This window comes from Thamnophis elegans, chromosome 2 (assembly GCF_009769535.1).
Source record: "Thamnophis elegans isolate rThaEle1 chromosome 2, rThaEle1.pri, whole genome shotgun sequence".
In the NCBI taxonomy this organism is placed as follows: domain Eukaryota; kingdom Metazoa; phylum Chordata; class Lepidosauria; order Squamata; family Colubridae; genus Thamnophis; species Thamnophis elegans.
This window is the reverse complement of record NC_045542.1, coordinates 150,624,026-150,641,442: the sequence shown is the minus strand read 5'-3', so window position 1 is coordinate 150,641,442 and position 17,417 is coordinate 150,624,026. Positions and strand designations below refer to the sequence as shown.

Genomic DNA, 17,417 nt, shown 5'->3' with positions numbered 1-17,417 from the left:
GGTACTACATGCTAAGGTATGGTTTTACGACTGTTATGACCAGAGGTGGGTTCCTACCAGTTTGCACCTATTCGGTAGAACCGGTTCGTCAAATCTACCAAACCAGTTAGAAGCGGTTCCACTAGTGGACCCGGAAAGCAGGCCACACCTACAGAAGAGGTTCCAAAAATTTTTGAAACCCACCAATGACACACAGACACACACACACACACACAGACAGACAGACTGACACACACAGAGAGAGAAAGATAAAGAAAGGGATAAATAAATAAATAAATAAATAAATAAATAAATAAGAAAGAAAAAAGAGTGAGAGAGATGAAAGAAAAAAGGGACAGAGACAAAAGGAAGGAAGAGAGAGAGAGAGAGAGAGAAAACACATGGCCAGCAAGCCACTCCCATAAAGGAGGCCACAGAGTAGGTTCCAAAATTTTTTGAAACCCACCACTGGTTATGACTTATGACTATAATGAGTAGGCTGCATTACAACTGCAGTTCAAGGACTATATATAAAAGAATCTTGTCAAGTCGGAAAACACATCTCTTACCTTTGTGATGGTGAACCTGTGGCACACCAGCCGTTGCCCGTTGCTCTTCCGGATTATGGCCCGCACATACGTGCTGGCAAGTTGGTCTTTGCATGCATGGGAGCACCGGAAACTGGAACAGCAGCTCCATGGCACGCACGTGCATGCCGGAAACCGGAAGCTCAGCTTCCCAGTGCACGCATATGTGTCAGGGAGCTTCTCTTTCAGTTTTTGGTGCTTCCCTGCGCACACGCGCTCCTGTTTTGGCACTTGGGGCCAAAAAAGTTCACCAACACTATCTTACCCCCTCACTTTTACAGTCCAAGAAACCGAGTGTCCCTTCTGAGATGTTTTCCATATCCTACTTCCTTCTTTGAGTCGAGATATCTCTTATCTTATCTGCACCTCTTCTTCTCCCATCTCTCAAGTGTCAACCCTGAAGCTGGCCTGATCGGAGCCATCTTGGAGCTTCAATGTTGCCACACTGGAGTTGAGGGATAGGGAGGGGGGATTAGAGAGAGCTGGGATTTCTAGCCAAAACAAAATACTTTCTCTTGGGAACCAAGGACATTCTCACACCTGGTCAGAGGAAGGAGGAGTGATGTCACCAGGCAACCAGATGGCGCCTTGATTGGACCATGTGATTGATTGATTGGGGTTGAGAGAAAACTTTCTCTTTAATTAGGTGAAAACCGCAGGAACCTTCAGAGTCGGTTTTCACCAGATTTGTGCCAATATGATATCTCCAATAAAACTATTCTTTGAGGAATTCATCTGCCTCATCTTTCCTTGCTATGGATCTATTACTTGGAACCCTGATATTAAGCATATTCCCAATGACCATTACATCTATAGAACTGGGGCTACCACCAAGAAGGCTGCCCTCTTCCCTGCTATCTTGATTTCGAATTTAATATATTTTGGTAGATACCTGCAAGGAATGGAGCAGCTGTCCCAGCTTTTTTCGGGCAATGCCATATTGCTCAGAATGCACAGCTTGAAGGATCTCTTTGCGAACGTGCAACAGCCAGCTATTGGCAGAGTGAATGAGCTCCGAATCGAAGTGGAAAATGGGGTCATCCCGGGTCGTATTCCCAAAGTCCATGGCGGCATTGGCATTGGCCACTTCTGCAATGGCTCCACGGAAACGCTTGGCCGACACCTCAGGACCATAGAAAGCGGCAAAGATGTCATCAGCCAATAGGGTCTTGTCCTGTTGAGGTGGAATCAGAAGTAAAGTCAAACAACATGTTAGATAAGTCCATTCCCCACCCCCCATAATGTAGAGAAGGAAGAGTGTGTTGAGGGGAAATGAAAAGATAGGTCTCAACTGAAATATATATACTAAATATATACCTTCTTCCCTGGCTTCAGCTGATAAGGAGGAGACCTGTGGCATAATGGCTAAGATGTTTGCCTGAGATGCAATACAGCACAGGTTCGAATCCCAGTAAGGGTATGGCTAGCTGATGAGAGCTAAATAGCTTGAAATAGATCTATACTAGTCTCCCTTTATTTATTTATCAGCACAAATAAAACACAAATATAACAAAGGCAACAGTAAAAATATTGGGTTTCTGTCGTGATGGACTCTTGTGACAAGCCGATTGACAGATGATGGAAGCAGTTAGCTTCCTCCCATAATTGGGGCTTACCAGGGGTTGTGACACTAAATATATATATATATATATATATATATATATATATATATATATATATATATATATATATATATATATATATATATAGAAACACACACACACACACACACACACACACACACACACACACACACGTTGTATTTGTGCTGATAAATAAATAAAGGGAGACTAGTATAGATCTATTTCAAGCTATTTAGCTCTCATCAGCTAACCATACCCTTACTGGGATTCAAACCTGGGCTGTATTACATATTAGGCAGATGTGTTAACCACTAAGCCACAAGGTTCTCCTCCTTTATCAACTGAGCCAGGGAAATAGGTATGTATTTATCTAAAATAGCTTGAAATAGATCTATACTAGTCTCCCTTTATTTATTTATCAGCACAAATACAACACAAATGTAACAAAGGCAACAGTAAAAACATTGGGTTTCTGTCTGGATGGTCTCTTGTGACGAGCCGATAGACAGAGAAAGGAAGCAGTAGGCTACCTCCCATATTTGGGCATACCAGGGGTTGTGACACTAAATACACACACACACACACACACACATTTCATCAAGCATGAATTAGATAATAGATATAAGTATAAACATGGTAAGTAAAATCAGTGGAGTTATGATCTTGGTCTGAGGGGAAATGAGATCATTCCCCTGTCGTGGTCAGACCACTACCTACTGAGGCTAGACTTCCGGAGGCCAAACCCCCACCGTAGGGAGGAGGAACCGACCAGGTGGTTCCGCCCCAGGCGACTGATGGACCCTGCTAGGTTCCAGACGGAGCTTGGGGTCATTCCAGATGCTCTCGCCCACAGTTCGGCGGAGACTCTTGCTGCGGCCTGGCACTCGGCAGCATCGGAGTCTCTGGACCGAATTGCGCCACTACGGCCCCTCCGGGTCAGTGGCTCGCGGAGACCGCCTTGGTTCACCGAGGAGCTCCGTGAGATAAAGCGCCGGAGGAGACGCCTAGAGCACCTGTGGAGGTCCGATAGGTCCGTATCGAACCGAGCACTGTTGACAGCTTGCACCAAGGAGTATATTTGGGCATTGAGAACCGCCAAAAGATCACACATTGCCTCCTTGGTAGCGTCCGCCGAGTCCCGCCCAGCCGCCCTGTTTAGGATAACCCGCTCCCTCCTAAATAGGAGGGAGACGGGGAACCCCCTGCAGGGTAAGGCTGAGGAGTATGGTCAGTTCTTGGCGGACAAAGTTGCTCGGTTTCGATCGGAACTGGACTCCACCCTCGCAGATCCAGTCGAGACACAGGGGAACGACTTGGCAGACCATCTCTGGGTTGAGTTTCAGGATGTTGCCTCCGGGGATGTGGACAAGGCTATGCGAGCTGTGAGTTCCTCCACCTGTATACTGGACCCGTGTCCCTCTTGGCTGACTGCCAACAGCAGAGAGGTGACACGAGGCTGGATCCAGGCGGTTGTTACCGCCTCTCTTCGGGAGGGACACCTCCCCACCGCGCTTAAGGCGGCGGTGGTGAGGCCCCTCCTGAAGAAACCGTCCTTGGATCCAGCAGTTCTTAACAACTATCGTCCAGTCTCCAACCTCCCCTTTGTGGGGAAGGTTGTCGAGAAGGTGGTGGCCTTACAGCTTCAGCGTACCTTGGAGGAAGCTAACTATCTTGACCCCTTCCAGTCTGGCTTCAGGCCCGGTTACAGCACTGAAACCGCTTTGGTCGCATTGACCGATGATCTCTGGAGAGCCAGAGATGGAGGCTATGCGTCCATCCTGGTTCTCCTTGACCTCTCAGCGGCTTTCGATACCATCGACCATGGTATCCTTCTGCGACGACTGTGGGAGGTGGGGGTGGGCGGCACTGTTTTACAGTGGTTCTCCTCCTACCTCTCGGACAGGTCGCAGTCGGTGTTGGTGGGAAGGGAGAGATCGTCCCCGAGGCCCCTAACCTGTGGGGTGCCGCAGGGCTCGGTTCTGTCCCCCCTGCTATTTAACATTTACATGAAACCGCTGGGCGAGATCATTCGGAGGCACGGGATTAAGTACCATCAATACGCGGACGATACACAGTTGTATCTGTCCGCCCCGTGCCAACTCAATGAAGCGGTGGACGTGATGAACCGGGGCCTTGAGGCGGTTAAAGACTGGATGAGAGCTAACAAACTGGTGCTCAACCCGGAAAAGACCGAGTGGCTGTTGTGTTTTCCTCCCAAAAATTCGGCTAACGTTCCATCAATCAGGCTGGGGGGGCAAAATTTATACCCCTCAGACAGGGTCCGCAACTTGGGAGTCCTCCTGGATCCACAGCTGAGTTTTGACCACCATCTGTCGGCTGTGACCAGGGGGGCATTTACCCAGGTTCGCCTGGTGCGCCAGTTGCGGCCCTACCTGAACCGGGAGGCTCTCACAACAGTCACTCGAGCCCTTGTGATCTCTAGGCTGGAATACTGCAATGTGCTCTACATGGGGCTGCCCTTGAAGAGCATCCGGCGACTTCAGCTAGTCCAGAACGCGGCCGCGCGAGTGATCATGGGCGCACCACGGTTCGCCCATATAACACCGATCCTCCGTGAGCTGCGCTGGCTACCTGTTGATCGTCGGGTGCACTTCAAGGTCCTACTTACCACCTATAAAGCGCTCCATGGTAGTGGATCTGGCTATCTGAGAGACCGCCTTCTGCCAATTACCTCCCTGCGTCCCATCAGATCGCACAGGGTAGGCCTCCTCCGAATTCCATCCGCCAGTCAGTGCCGACTGGCGACTACGCGGAGGAGAGCCTTCTCAGTTGCAGCTCCGACGCTATGGAACACCCTCCCCGTGGAGATCCGTACCCTCACCACAGTCCAGGCCTTCCGCACAGCCCTCAAGATCTGGCTATCCCGTCAGGCCTGGGGATAGGATTTATTCTCACCCTGCCCGAATGTTGAGTGAATGTTGTGTTTTTATGGTCAATTTTTTTTACTCACGTTTCTTTTCTTATTCAAGTCTTGTCTTGCACTCCCTTCCCCTATTGTTGTAAGCCGCCCTGAGTCCCCTCAGGGAAAAGGGCGGCATATAAATGTTCAATAAAACATAAACATCAATAAAACATAAACATGATTATGAATACATGAAATAAATACGAATACAAGGGAATATTAGGACAGGGATGGTAGGCTCGCTGGTGTGCTTATGCACGCCCCTTAAAGACCTCTTAGGAATGGAATGAGGTCAAAAGTAGACAATCTAAGGTTAAAGGTTTCTTCCTGTCAATGCCACTTCCCTTCAAAGTTTTTTATTCGGCAGGTAGTCCTCGCTCAATGACTGCTTTGATTAGCGACCACTCAAGGTTCCAACAACACTCCAAAATCCTATGGCCCAGATTCAAAGTTCTGACACTGCCCCATTTATGGCCATTTGTGGCATTCTGTGGTCATATGACCTTGATTTACGACTTGTTTTGCTAGGAACTAGCAAAACTACTTCCAGTTTCTGGCAAAAGTTACTCATTACAAACAATGGCTTTGCTTACCAACTGCCATGTTCACTTAATGACTGCCCCATTCATTGAATGACTGTTGCAGAATAGGTCATAAAATCAGGTTGGTTGCGTAATTGAAAACATCAGTATCAGCACTAGCAACCTCTGTCACCTACAACAATAAAGGAACTGACCTCAACTGGGAATTGACAATTACGGTAATTGGCAGTAAAAAACAAGTAAGCTGGCCAGACTGACTGTTTTTTGGGGGGTAGGTTTGCTGATAAGCAATGAACAAGATGCAATTTGGGGGTGTTTGAGCAAGATTCCCCCCCCCCTTGGTGGCATTGCAACTCAGGTAAATAAAGGAGGACTTTCTACAATGTCATTTGAGCTACAAGCAATTCTTACTTCCTGATATTAATTCCGAAATAACATATAAGATTACCAGGTTCTGTGCGGTGGCATACAAAATTAGACAAAGACTAATTAAAAGCAAATGAACTTGTTTGAGCGGAAAATGGCTCTGTCTCAGCATTACCCATTGGTTTTTTTTTATTATTATTTATTTATGCCAGCTGTTGTATTGTACCTTCCTCAGGTTTGTTAGGGGCTCTATAATTCTAGAGTTTAGGTTAATTTCATCTGATAAGAACGATGCTTTTAAGCGTTTTTTAAAGTGCATCATTCCTCATTATTTATTACTGAATGTTCTGGATATTCAAAAACTATTTTCTTCTGGATAGATTAACACTTAAAATTAAAGAGAAGGAAGAAACAGAATATTTTTTAACATGGGATGCGTTTTATCAACGGCTAACTAACAGAAACACAAGTTAGAATTTTAAAAGCTTAAGAGAATGATTAATTATATAAGGAAGGTATATTGAAATGGATAAGCAAATATTATTATGTGATTATTAATGTTATGAATATTGTCACTATTATGATTATTTCTCAAAATTAATTGTACTCAGACAACACACTGTTCATGTGGACACTGATTTTTTTAATATTTACTAAAAATGTATAAATAAAATATCTCTATATCTATCTATCTATCTATCTATCTATCTACCTACCTACCTACCTACCTACCTACCTACCTATGTACCTACCTACCTACCTATCTATTTATCTATCTATCTATCTATCTATCTATCTATCTATCTATCTATCTATCTATCTATCTATCTATCTATCTATCTATCTATCTATCTATCTTCTCCTCTTTTTTTTCTTTCTGCTGATTAAAGGGCGCAATAAAGTTATTTGATTTGAATGTCATTGAGGAACTGAGTTGCTATAACTCAGATCTGGACATTTAATGGCCTCCAGGCCACATCCAGAACATTGGCTTTCCCTGTCCTGCCAGCATGAGGTCAATTGGAAATCAGAAAACAAATGTAAATAAGCGAACACTATGCATGCAATACAACTGCACTGCTTTCATTTTGAAGGTGACCACTATTTTTTTCAATTTACGCACGTCCATCTGTGGGGCTCAACGCATCTTCACCGCTCTGTTGGTTCAGCCCTCCTCAACAGTAAAACTCCTCATGTGGTCCCTTGGGAAAATTAATTGCCCACCCCGGCTGTAACCTGTCCCACTTTCCTGCAGATATCTCTGTTCCTTCCACCTCACGTTCCTTTCAGGTATCCACGTCCAGTTCTCTCTCACCTTAAAGTCCTCTTCTTGGATGCGATTCCCCTTGGTAGGGTGAGGTATCTCCAAAAAGAGGCGAAGAGTGATGTTCAGAATTGCATCTTCAGTCATGTCCTGGTGGGTGATGGATCCCCAGGTGAAGCCCATGGTCCGAGACCAGATGTTGGGGAAAAACCCATGGACTTCTTGCAGTGGCAAATGAACCAACATCAGCATCCACAGGAGATGCCCAAGGCAGTCCAAGGGATGGTCCATATTGGATACATTTATCTGAACCTATAGAAGAAAGAGAATTGCTGTGAGACGAGGTCCTAGTTTTTGTATTGTCATCGTACAGTCAGTTGTGCAGTCCTTCCTTGCTCCCTCAGCCATTGAAGGCCACCCCACCATTGTGGTGACGAGAAGCAACTTTGGATTTCAACCATAGAAAGGAACAGAGAATGACTGAGCACAGCAGAAGCTTAAAGCTGAGCCCTTCAAAATGGAGGAACAGATGCTGAGGCGCAAAAGGAGATTAAAATGGCCCCAAACATTATCAGACGTTAGTGAGGCCCTAAAACCCTGGTTAAGTTCCCATGTCTGGGACACTAACTGTGCTGAAGAGCCCCTTTCATGGCTATTTTGCTAACTGGCCAAGTATCTATGTATCTATCTATATCTATATCTATATCTATCTATCTATCTCTCTCTCTCTATCTCTTTCTATCTTTATTTATTTATTTTGGACATTTCTGTTGTTTTTATTGTTTTAAAAAGCTGTACTAGAGCGTTTAAATTCTAAGCCACTAAATCATTGACGGGTGGCTACAGAAATTGAATGAATGAATGAATAAATAAATAAACAAACATAAGAATGCAGGTAGTCCTCGACTTACAATTTGAGGCTCAATTGAGCCCCAAATTTCTGTTGCTCAGTGAGACATTGGTTAAATGAATTTTGCCCCGTTTTACGACCTTTCTTGCCACACTTGTTAGTGAATCAACGGCAGTTAAGTTAGTGGCACAGTTGTTAAATTAATCTGGTTCCCCCATTGACTTTGCTTGTCAGAAGGTCACAAAAAGTGATCTCACATGACCCACAGACCAGGGGTGGGTTCTGGCTGGCTTTACTGCCAGTTTGTTTCTGCATGCGATTTGCGTGCATGTTTCAATTAAAATTGTTCTGCGCATGCGCAGAACTTAAAAACAAGGTGACAGCACTGACCAGGGAACCGGTTCGGGGGCGTGGCAGGCCTGGGTCACTGCCAGTTCCAGTGACCCAGGCCACCATGCCACTACCAGTTCGGCTGGGCTGAACCAGTAAGAACCCATCTCTGCCTGGGACACTGCAACTGAAAGTTGCCATAGGTCTGGATTTTGATCATGTGACCATGGAGATGCTGCAACAGTCAGAAGTGTGAAAAATGGTCATATGTCACTTTTTACAGGGCTGCAGTATCTTCAAACAGCCGCCAAAGGAACTGTTATAAGTCAAGGACTACTCGTATAACTTTTATAAAATATAGCCGCCCAGAGTTGTTTGGAAAAGCTTTTGGTTTATTTGGCTTCTGTTATTCTTGCTTTTTTTTTTAAACTACATTTTAATCTTGCATGCACAAATAAATACCAATCTTCAGTTATAGTGATGTTAGGTGATGTTCCACAATGATAGGATGATGGGTTATGCTTTCCTAAGATCCACATGGGGACAGGAAAAGGGAAATACTATTTTTGAATAATCACATCAGACGGTAAGACCAAAAGATCCAAGTGATCTATTTTGTGTGATGGATTGATCATCAAACTCCCTGAATTACAGCCCCCTCAGCGTGTTCATTTCACTGTATATGTGGTGGTGGATTTCTACCAGTTTTACTACTGGTTTGCTCGTGCGTGCGCACTCTCTCGCATGCGCAGAAGCATCCTGACGGGTGGACGGAGCCTCCCACCACTACCTGGTCCGAACCAGGCCGAACTGGGAGCAGCCCACCTCTGATCTCTAGATCCAGTAACATTTTGACATTTTTATTTTGTTCGTTTAAAAATCGTGTGTCCTTCAACAGTTTACCACAATCCCATCAGCAGATATGTTTGCAGGGGGCAATATGTTTGATTAGGTTGATAAGTAACTTTATTGTTGACTGAACTCAGCTATTTTGAGTACACATCTTGACCAATGGCAAACTACAGCAGATATTAGTCCTTAGAGATGACCTTGCTTGAACTTGTTCAAAAACTAAGCAGCATCAGCTTGGCAAGTATTTCAGTGGGAGATTATGCTACAATCCCCAGGCGATTATTATTTTAAAAGAAATCTGCGAAAAAAGACAGTAACAAGAAAACTTCATAAATACATTCCCATACTCACTAATACCTGACCTAATCCTAAGGGAGATTTCAATCAGTTGCAGAGCTTTTTGAGCAAATATTTACATTTTTCAAGTAGCTTTTCGTCTGAATCTATGCTACAGAAGCAGAAGGGAAACAAGGAAAATCTTAAGTAGGTGCTTAGATGTATGTGCCTCTCTCCTTACAAGTGACATTTCTAGAAAAATTGGAAAAGAGATGAATGTTTAAAAAACCAATTCCTAGTAAACTATTTAAGAAGACACACCCAGACGTTTTGCAAGATAACAAACCTAGGCATATTTTGCCCACGAATGTACTATACACCAAAATAAAGACTCTGGGCGGCATGAAAAATTAATGGTTAGATGAACTAACTTATACCACTACAATCAAATAACTAGTTTTCAGAGAATGTCTTATTGGTCAGAGTAGAAATATAAAGGATTGTATAGTGGTTTTTTTAATGGTTTTAATGGTTTTATTGGACACTTATAGGCCGCCCTTTTCCCTGAGGGGACTCAGGGCGGCTTACAATAATGAGGGAGGGGAGTGCAAGACAAGACATAAAAGAAAATGTGAGTAAAAAAATTAACAATAAAAGCACAACATTCACTCAGCATTCAGTGGGGAACATTAAAATTCAAAATGCGTATTGAAATCTCCCAGAAGTTCAGGAAACACCTTGCAAAATCATTGGATAAGGGACATTTCATAGGCCTCTTCTACTGGAAAATAATTTATTGTTTGTTCATTTAATTGCATATCCTAGAATTCCCATGCAGTCCCCATCTATGTACAGATCACTCACTGATTTCGCTCCAGCAAATCATCTTGCAAACTGCCTTGCATGGGTTTTATATTTATAAACAAGACCTCAAGAGCCTGCAGTCACGTTGTATAATTAATCTGTTTTATGGGACTATGAGTAAGTCCTCTTATTTAAGAATGGAAAACGCATCATCGATGAACCATCTTTAGACTTGAACGGTTGAAAGGTTAATTTTAGATGCAACTGGACATCAACTCCTTTGCGAGAATATAATAATTCTAATTGATCATAAGGACTAGCTGTTGCACCATCTGGACTCTTAATCTTGTCATGAGGAATCTCATCAACTTTCTAATCTACCAGCATTATCAACTGCTTCAATTCCTCCATATCTTTCTTTATGGCACTCATTTCTCTTAAAAGAACCTCTTTGTTTACAGAATTCCTCATCGGATCAATTGCCACTGAAGTTGAGAAATGTAAGGCTTTGTGGAGATCGAGGGAGAAGAGCAGGGAATGACACAAGTAAAGTTAGAAAATATTCCCCTAAAATTAGAAGAAGAACCAACAAGACCAAGTACCTTCCCCCAATTTTTTGGATGTCCCCTTATAACTGTGATGATGAACCTATGGCATGTGTGCCAGAGGTGGCATGCAGTGCCCTCTCTGATAGCATGCGAGCTGTCGCCCCAGTTCAGCTGTGCAAGCACAAGCACCCCCCACCAGCCAAGCTGGTCTTTGGGTCTCTGCCGCGCATGCATGGGGGGTGGGGCATATGTGGGGGCCATGTAGTGGGGTGCACGTGCTTTGGGCAGTCAGTCCTGAAAAGGTTAGCCATCACTGCCTTATAATATTTAGACTGGATGCAGGCCAGGCAGGGAGGTAGAGATCAACTCGAGTAGGAGCTAAGTTTCACTTCGACTTGGTCCATATCCCAGTCTTCTATACCTTCCTAACCATTTTCACCATCCTCTGCCTCAGACTTCCTAATGGTAAGGCTGGCTCATAGTAAGATGAGAAAAGCAACATCCCACAATTGTTAATAGCAGGAGTGAATGATTGTAGGTCACTGAAGAATTTGGAGCCAATTTGGTGCAGTGGTTAAGACGTCAGTCTAGAAACCAGAGGACTGTGAGTTCTAGTCCCACTTTAGGCATAAAGGCCACCTGGATGACCTTCGTCCAATCTCTCTCGCTCTCTCAGCCCAACCTACCTCACAGGGTGGTTGTTCACAGGAAAGTAGGAGAAAAGAGTATCGGGTATGGTTGCTGCTGTTACTTATCTATATATATATATATATATATATATAAGCCAAATACCATTCATTCATCACAAAATCTCCAGAACCGTAAAGCTTACAAACTTGAAATTAGGCACATATGTTCCTCTTGGCTTCTAGGTGCTTGCTAAGAAAGGATTTTTCGAAATGTCCATCAGATCATTAGTATTTCTTATACAGTAATTAACACGCTCTGATGCTAAGGAGTTCTACTCCCCCTCCCCACCTGAAAAGATCTCTGTTCCAACTGCCAGTTGCCTCACATTCTGTTACCTCAGTTCAAACTGGCAGAGGTTCCACTCCTTCACTCCGGAGCGGCTTGGGACTCCTTACATACTAAACGTCGGTACCTCCCCAAAATGTCTATGCCTTCCATGTATGGAACTGCTTCTGGACTCAAGGCCGTGGGAGCGATATTCCCTTATGTGTTTCAATCACCGACCACCACTGAGCCAATGGATAGAACTGGAGTGAACCGGATTTCTCTTGCATTGCCCGATCACATAGGTTTCTCGCACGGGTATCCAGTTAGTAAAGTAATAAAGGCGAAATTAACATAGGAAATCATGCTTATCAGAGGGGGTAAGCCATTGGGTTGAGTTTGGGGGGCCCTTCTGTTTAATTAGCCAATTGGAAGATTAGATTTCTGCCTTCAAGGCCAACTCTGGAGGGAGGTCTGAAGCCCTACCCAGCGTATGACATGCATGTGACCTAAATTGCTACAGGCACCTGCGCCAAATTGAAGCATTTCTGGTCTGTCTGCTTTCTTGCCCTTACCTCCCCTCCCGCTGGACTTAACACATACCAGTCTGGGCAACGTAACAAGAAGTGAGCAATAAAATCCAGCCAGAAGCAAATTGTTCTGGAATTGGGCAAGTGCAATGTCAGACAGTGGAAGCTACAGAGAGTCTCCCCGCCTCGCCGCCCCCATGTCAACAGTTTTATTCCCCAATCTCACAACAACTCTCATTTTTTGTGAGTCTCCGTCTTGAATTTTTTTTTTCTTTCCCTCACTTTGCACAAACTCCCTGCATGTTGACAGTTAAGATCTGGCCTGTTTCTGAGAACTTGGCTGGCAAAGCAGTCAGTTTGGTTGGTTAAGATAACAGCCCCTAAGAGTGAAGGCACATAAGCACGAGTGTGCGCACACAAACACACACACACACACAAACATGCCAACTGTAAAACTGCAAGGAGCAGCTGATAAAGGGCTCATTCTCTCTCTCTCTCCTCTCTTCCCCTCTATCCCTTGATACATAGTAGAAAATGCTCCACAACAATGAACCTGATTGTGTGTTTTTCCTTTCTCTCTCTAAAACTAGCAAAACTAGAAGGTGTATGAGAATCTGGAACCATCATCTTGTATACATTGACTGATTTGACAGAATAATAAGGCAACAGAATAACAGAGTTGGAAGGGACCTTGGAACGCTTCTAGTCCAAATGCCTGCTCAAGCAGGAAACCCTACATCAGTGATGGCTAACCTTTTTGTCCTCGTGTGCCGAAAGCATGCGCGGGCCCACACCCACAATGCAATGCATGCACAACACCCTCCCACATGCCCCATCCCCTGTGCATGCATGCGCTCCCCTCTGTGCTCCCCCCATGAATGTGTGCATGACCCCACCACCCCGTTTTGGGCCTAGCAGACCTCCCTGAAGCCTCCTGGGACCAAAAACGGACTGCGGGAGGGTGCACTCCCCCATGCACCGTTTTGGGCCTAGTAGACCTCCCTGAAGCCTCATAGGACCAAAAACAGGCTGTGTGGGTGTGTGCAATCCTCCATGCCCCGTTTTGGGCCTAGCAGACCTCCCTGAAGCCTCCTGGGACCAAAAATGGGGCATGGGGGGCACGCTGCACCCCCTGCGCTCCCCCGCATATGTGCTCATCTCCCACATGCATGGCAGAGACACGAAAATCAGCTGGGCGGCGGGAGGCGCAGGCACATGCGCAGTGGAGCTGAGCTGGGCAACAGCTCGTGCGCCCACAAAGAGTGCTCCGCATGCCACCTGTGCATATGTGCCATAGGTTCGCCATCACATCCCTACACCATTTCATACAAATGGTTGTCCAATCTCTTCTTTAGAGATCTTTAAAGGTCCAGGTGACCTTGCACTTCTTTTTCTGAATTAGATATTCAGGAATGTTCTTCGGGTGAGCATCTTTAGCAGATGCATCAGTGAAGACAAAGAGTTCAGAATAAGTTGGCAAGTTCTGGAGGGCAAGCTAAGTCAAAAAAGAGAAAGACAAGGAAGATTCATATCCCCTGAGCATGACATTTAACAGAAGAGAATAACAGTCAGAGAGGATCTTGGAGGTTTTCTAGTCCAACTCTCTGCTCAAGCAGGAAACTCTGTATCACTTAAGAAAAACGGCTCTCCAATCTCTTCCTAAAAATCTACAGTGTTAAAGCACTCTCAACTTCTGGAGGCAAGTTGTTCCACTGATTCATTGTTCTCACTGTCAGGAAATTTCTCTTTCATTCTAAGTTGCTTCTCTCCTTGATTAGTTTCCACCCATTGCTTCTTGTTCTACCCTCAGATGCCTTGGGGAATAGTTTGACTCCCTCTTCTTTGTAGCAACCCCTGAGATATTGGAACACTGCTATCATGTCTCCCCTAGTCCTTCTTCTCATTAAACTAAACATAGCCAGTTCCTGCAACCATTCTTCATATGTTTTAGTCTCCAGTCCCCTATCATCTTTGTTGCTCTTCTCTACACTCTTTCTAGAGTCTGTACATCTTTTTTACATCATGGTGACCGAAACTAAATGCAGTATTCCAAGTGTGGCCTTACCAAGGCATTATAAAGTGGTATTAACACTTCACGTGATCTTGATTCTATCCTTCTGTTAATGCAGCCTAGAACAGTGTTGGCTTTTTTGGCCGCTTCAGCACACTGCTGGCTCATATTTAAGTGATTGTTCACTAGGACTACATGACCTCAATCCCCAGTCTGTGCAATCGGGCACAATGGCTGTTTCTCATGTCCCTCTTAGCTTTACCTTATGGTTTAGTATTGCAAACAACTACGTTCTTTTAGCTCACTAAGCCAAACTCACATTTTGGCTTCTTACAAGCACATTTTCCCTGCAATAAACATGTGATCAACTCCATACAGGTAGTCCTCAACATGACCATAATTGGGATCAGAACTTCTGTTGCCAAGCAAGTTTATTGTTATACACTCAATTTTATGACCATTTCTGCCAAGGTTAAGTGAATCATTGATATTGTTAAGTGAATTAAGCGGTCATTAAATGATTCTAGCAACTTCCATTGACTTTGTTTGCTTAGATGCCATTTGGGAAGGTCACAAATGGCAATCACACTTGAGAGACCGCCTGCTGCCAATTACCTCCCAAAGACCTATTAGATCCCACAGACTAGGCCTCCTCCGAATTCCATCTGCCGGCCAATGCCGTTTGTCGACTACCCGGAGGAGGGCCTTCTCTGTGGCTGCTCCAGCCCTCTGGAACGAGCTCCCCGTGGAGATCCGGACCCCCACCACCCTTTAGGCTTTCCACAAAGCCATCAAAACCTGGCTGTTCCGACAGGCCTGGGGCTGATGAGTTCCCACCTCCTCTCGAATTTGTGTGGCTGTTGGTTGCTTTTAAATTGTTTTTGTATTTTGTTTGTTTGCCTTTCGTTTTTGTCTGTATTATCCCTTTCCCCTTTGGTTTGTTAGCCGCCCTGAGTCCCTTCGGGAATAGGACGGCATACAAGTGCAATAAACCTTATAACCTTATAAATACAAATAAAGTATCTAAATTACCTAAATTATCTAAATCACACAACCCTGGGGATGCTGCAACTGCCACAAATACGTGCCGGTTCAGTGGTGGATTTCAGATCCCGTTGCAACCAGTACGCTGCAACGGGGCCGGGCGTTCACCATGTGCATGTGCCCAGCACGCACCCAGCACACGCATGCATACTTACTGCCTGTGATACTCCAGCTGCTTGGTGGAGCATTGCGCAGGTGCCGTACGTTCCATGCGCGAAAGCCCCGATCGGCTCAAATACAGGTAAGGAGGGCGAGCGGGCGGGTAGGCCCTCTGGAGCACTGTACCGAAATGGTACCTGGTGCTCCCAGCAGGCACCTGTACGCCCGTACCGGGGCGTATCGGTTGTATCCCACTGTGTCACTTGTTAGCGCCCATATTCTGATCATACGACAGTGGGAATGTTGCAACTGCCATAGGTGTGAGGACTGGTCATACGTCACCTTTTTCAGTGCTGCTGAAACTTCAAGCAGTCACTAAATGAATGATTGTAAGCCGAGAATTGCCTGTAGCAGTCTTTCTCAACCTTGGTGGCTTTACGAGGGAAGGACTACAACCCCTGGAATTCCCATCCACCTTAAAGCCACCAAGGTTGAGAAATATTGCACTAGAGAAGAGGTGTCAAACTCGATTTCATTGAGGCCGCATCAGGGAACCCGTGTGTGTGTGTGTGTGTGTCATGTGGACAGGAGGGCATGACCAGGGTGGGTGTGGCCAGCTCAATGTCAATCATGTCTGGGGCACCTGTAGTGGCCCAAGCCCCCTCTCCCCAGTTCCAATTTCAGCTGGGACGGCTTCCTGCAGAGCTCTGAGAGTGAAAACAGCCGCGTCTCCCACGAATTCTGCTTTCGCTTGCAGAGGGCTGCCGGAGGCCATTGCAGCTGAAAACGGAGCTTGGGGAGGCCACGTACTAAGGCCCCATCCTTAGTAATGTAGACATAAAATTAAATGAACATTGCATATTTTGAAATGCTTTATCATGGGAATGATTTCCAAAGAGACAGATTTCAGCCTCCTAGAGCATCTCCAGGGATTTGCTGCACCAGTTTCGCTAAAATGGCTTTAAGCTGAATATCACCAATATCAAATTTTTAAAAGCTTCAGTCTCATCCACATTCTGTATTTCTACTCATAATTAGCCCATGTAGACTGAATAGGGAGATTACTAAAAAAAACAACCCTGTATCATTCCCTCAGAGATGTGAATGTGAATGTTAAAACATAACAAGCTGCAAACAACCAGAAGCTTAGAAAAATGTGGGGAAGGAAGTTATTTAGAACACAGAGTATCAATTTAAACACCAATCTAAAAACAGAGCTGACTTTCAAAATTGGCAAAAATAATTGTAGGAAAGTAGAATCAGCAACGTCTTTAACTCCCTTTTCGCTGGCAGAGGCATCGCGGGTTGGTCCTTTGTTGTTTCCAGGGCAGCCCCGCTGGCCAGATCTAAGCACCTTGTGGACTGCATCCAGCCTGTAGGCCTTGAGGTTGACACAGTGGTGGGTTTCAAAAACTGTTCGAACCTACTCTGTGGGTGTGGCCTCCTTTGTGGGAGTGGCTTGCCACCCATGTGACTGGATGGGAGTGGCTTGCCACCCATGTGACCGGATATGAAGATGCCGACGACACTTGTCAGAACCACCTTAAATTACCTCACACACAGCACTGGCATGCATAAGAATATGATGTAAATTTGTTTTTAAAAGGCATCTTTGGTTTGCGTTAAAACAACTTCAACACACGCAATGTTCCATCATATCCAAGGACCAGTGGTGGGTTTCAAAAAATTTTGGAACCTCTTCGGTAGGTGTGGCCTGCTTTCTGGGTCCACTAGTGGAACCTCTTCTAACCGGTTCGGTAGATTTGACGAACCGGTTCTACCAAATAGGTGCGAACTGGTAGGAACCCACCTCTGGGTTGACACCATTGCGCTAGAGGGATTATGCATTTTGAACAGAGTTAACTACCTTCAATT

The 17,417-nt window shown here is 45.1% G+C and overlaps 1 protein-coding gene across 4 annotated transcripts in view; it reads right to left on the bottom strand.

Annotated features, from left to right (window-relative positions):
• LOC116503275 (von Willebrand factor A domain-containing protein 7-like) overlaps positions 1-17,417 on the bottom strand; it is a 44,797-nt gene that overhangs the window by 25,378 nt on the left and 2,002 nt on the right. For all 4 annotated transcript variants that reach the window (XM_032209572.1, XM_032209573.1, XM_032209574.1 and 1 more), the window contains exons 2-3: positions 7,296-7,556; positions 1,459-1,740 (exon numbers count right to left, since the gene is read on the bottom strand). In XM_032209572.1, coding sequence (XP_032065463.1) covers positions 1,459-1,740; positions 7,296-7,535 — 522 coding nt within the window. In that variant the 5' untranslated portion in view covers positions 7,536-7,556. The remainder of the gene's footprint in view (positions 1-1,458; positions 1,741-7,295; positions 7,557-17,417) is intronic.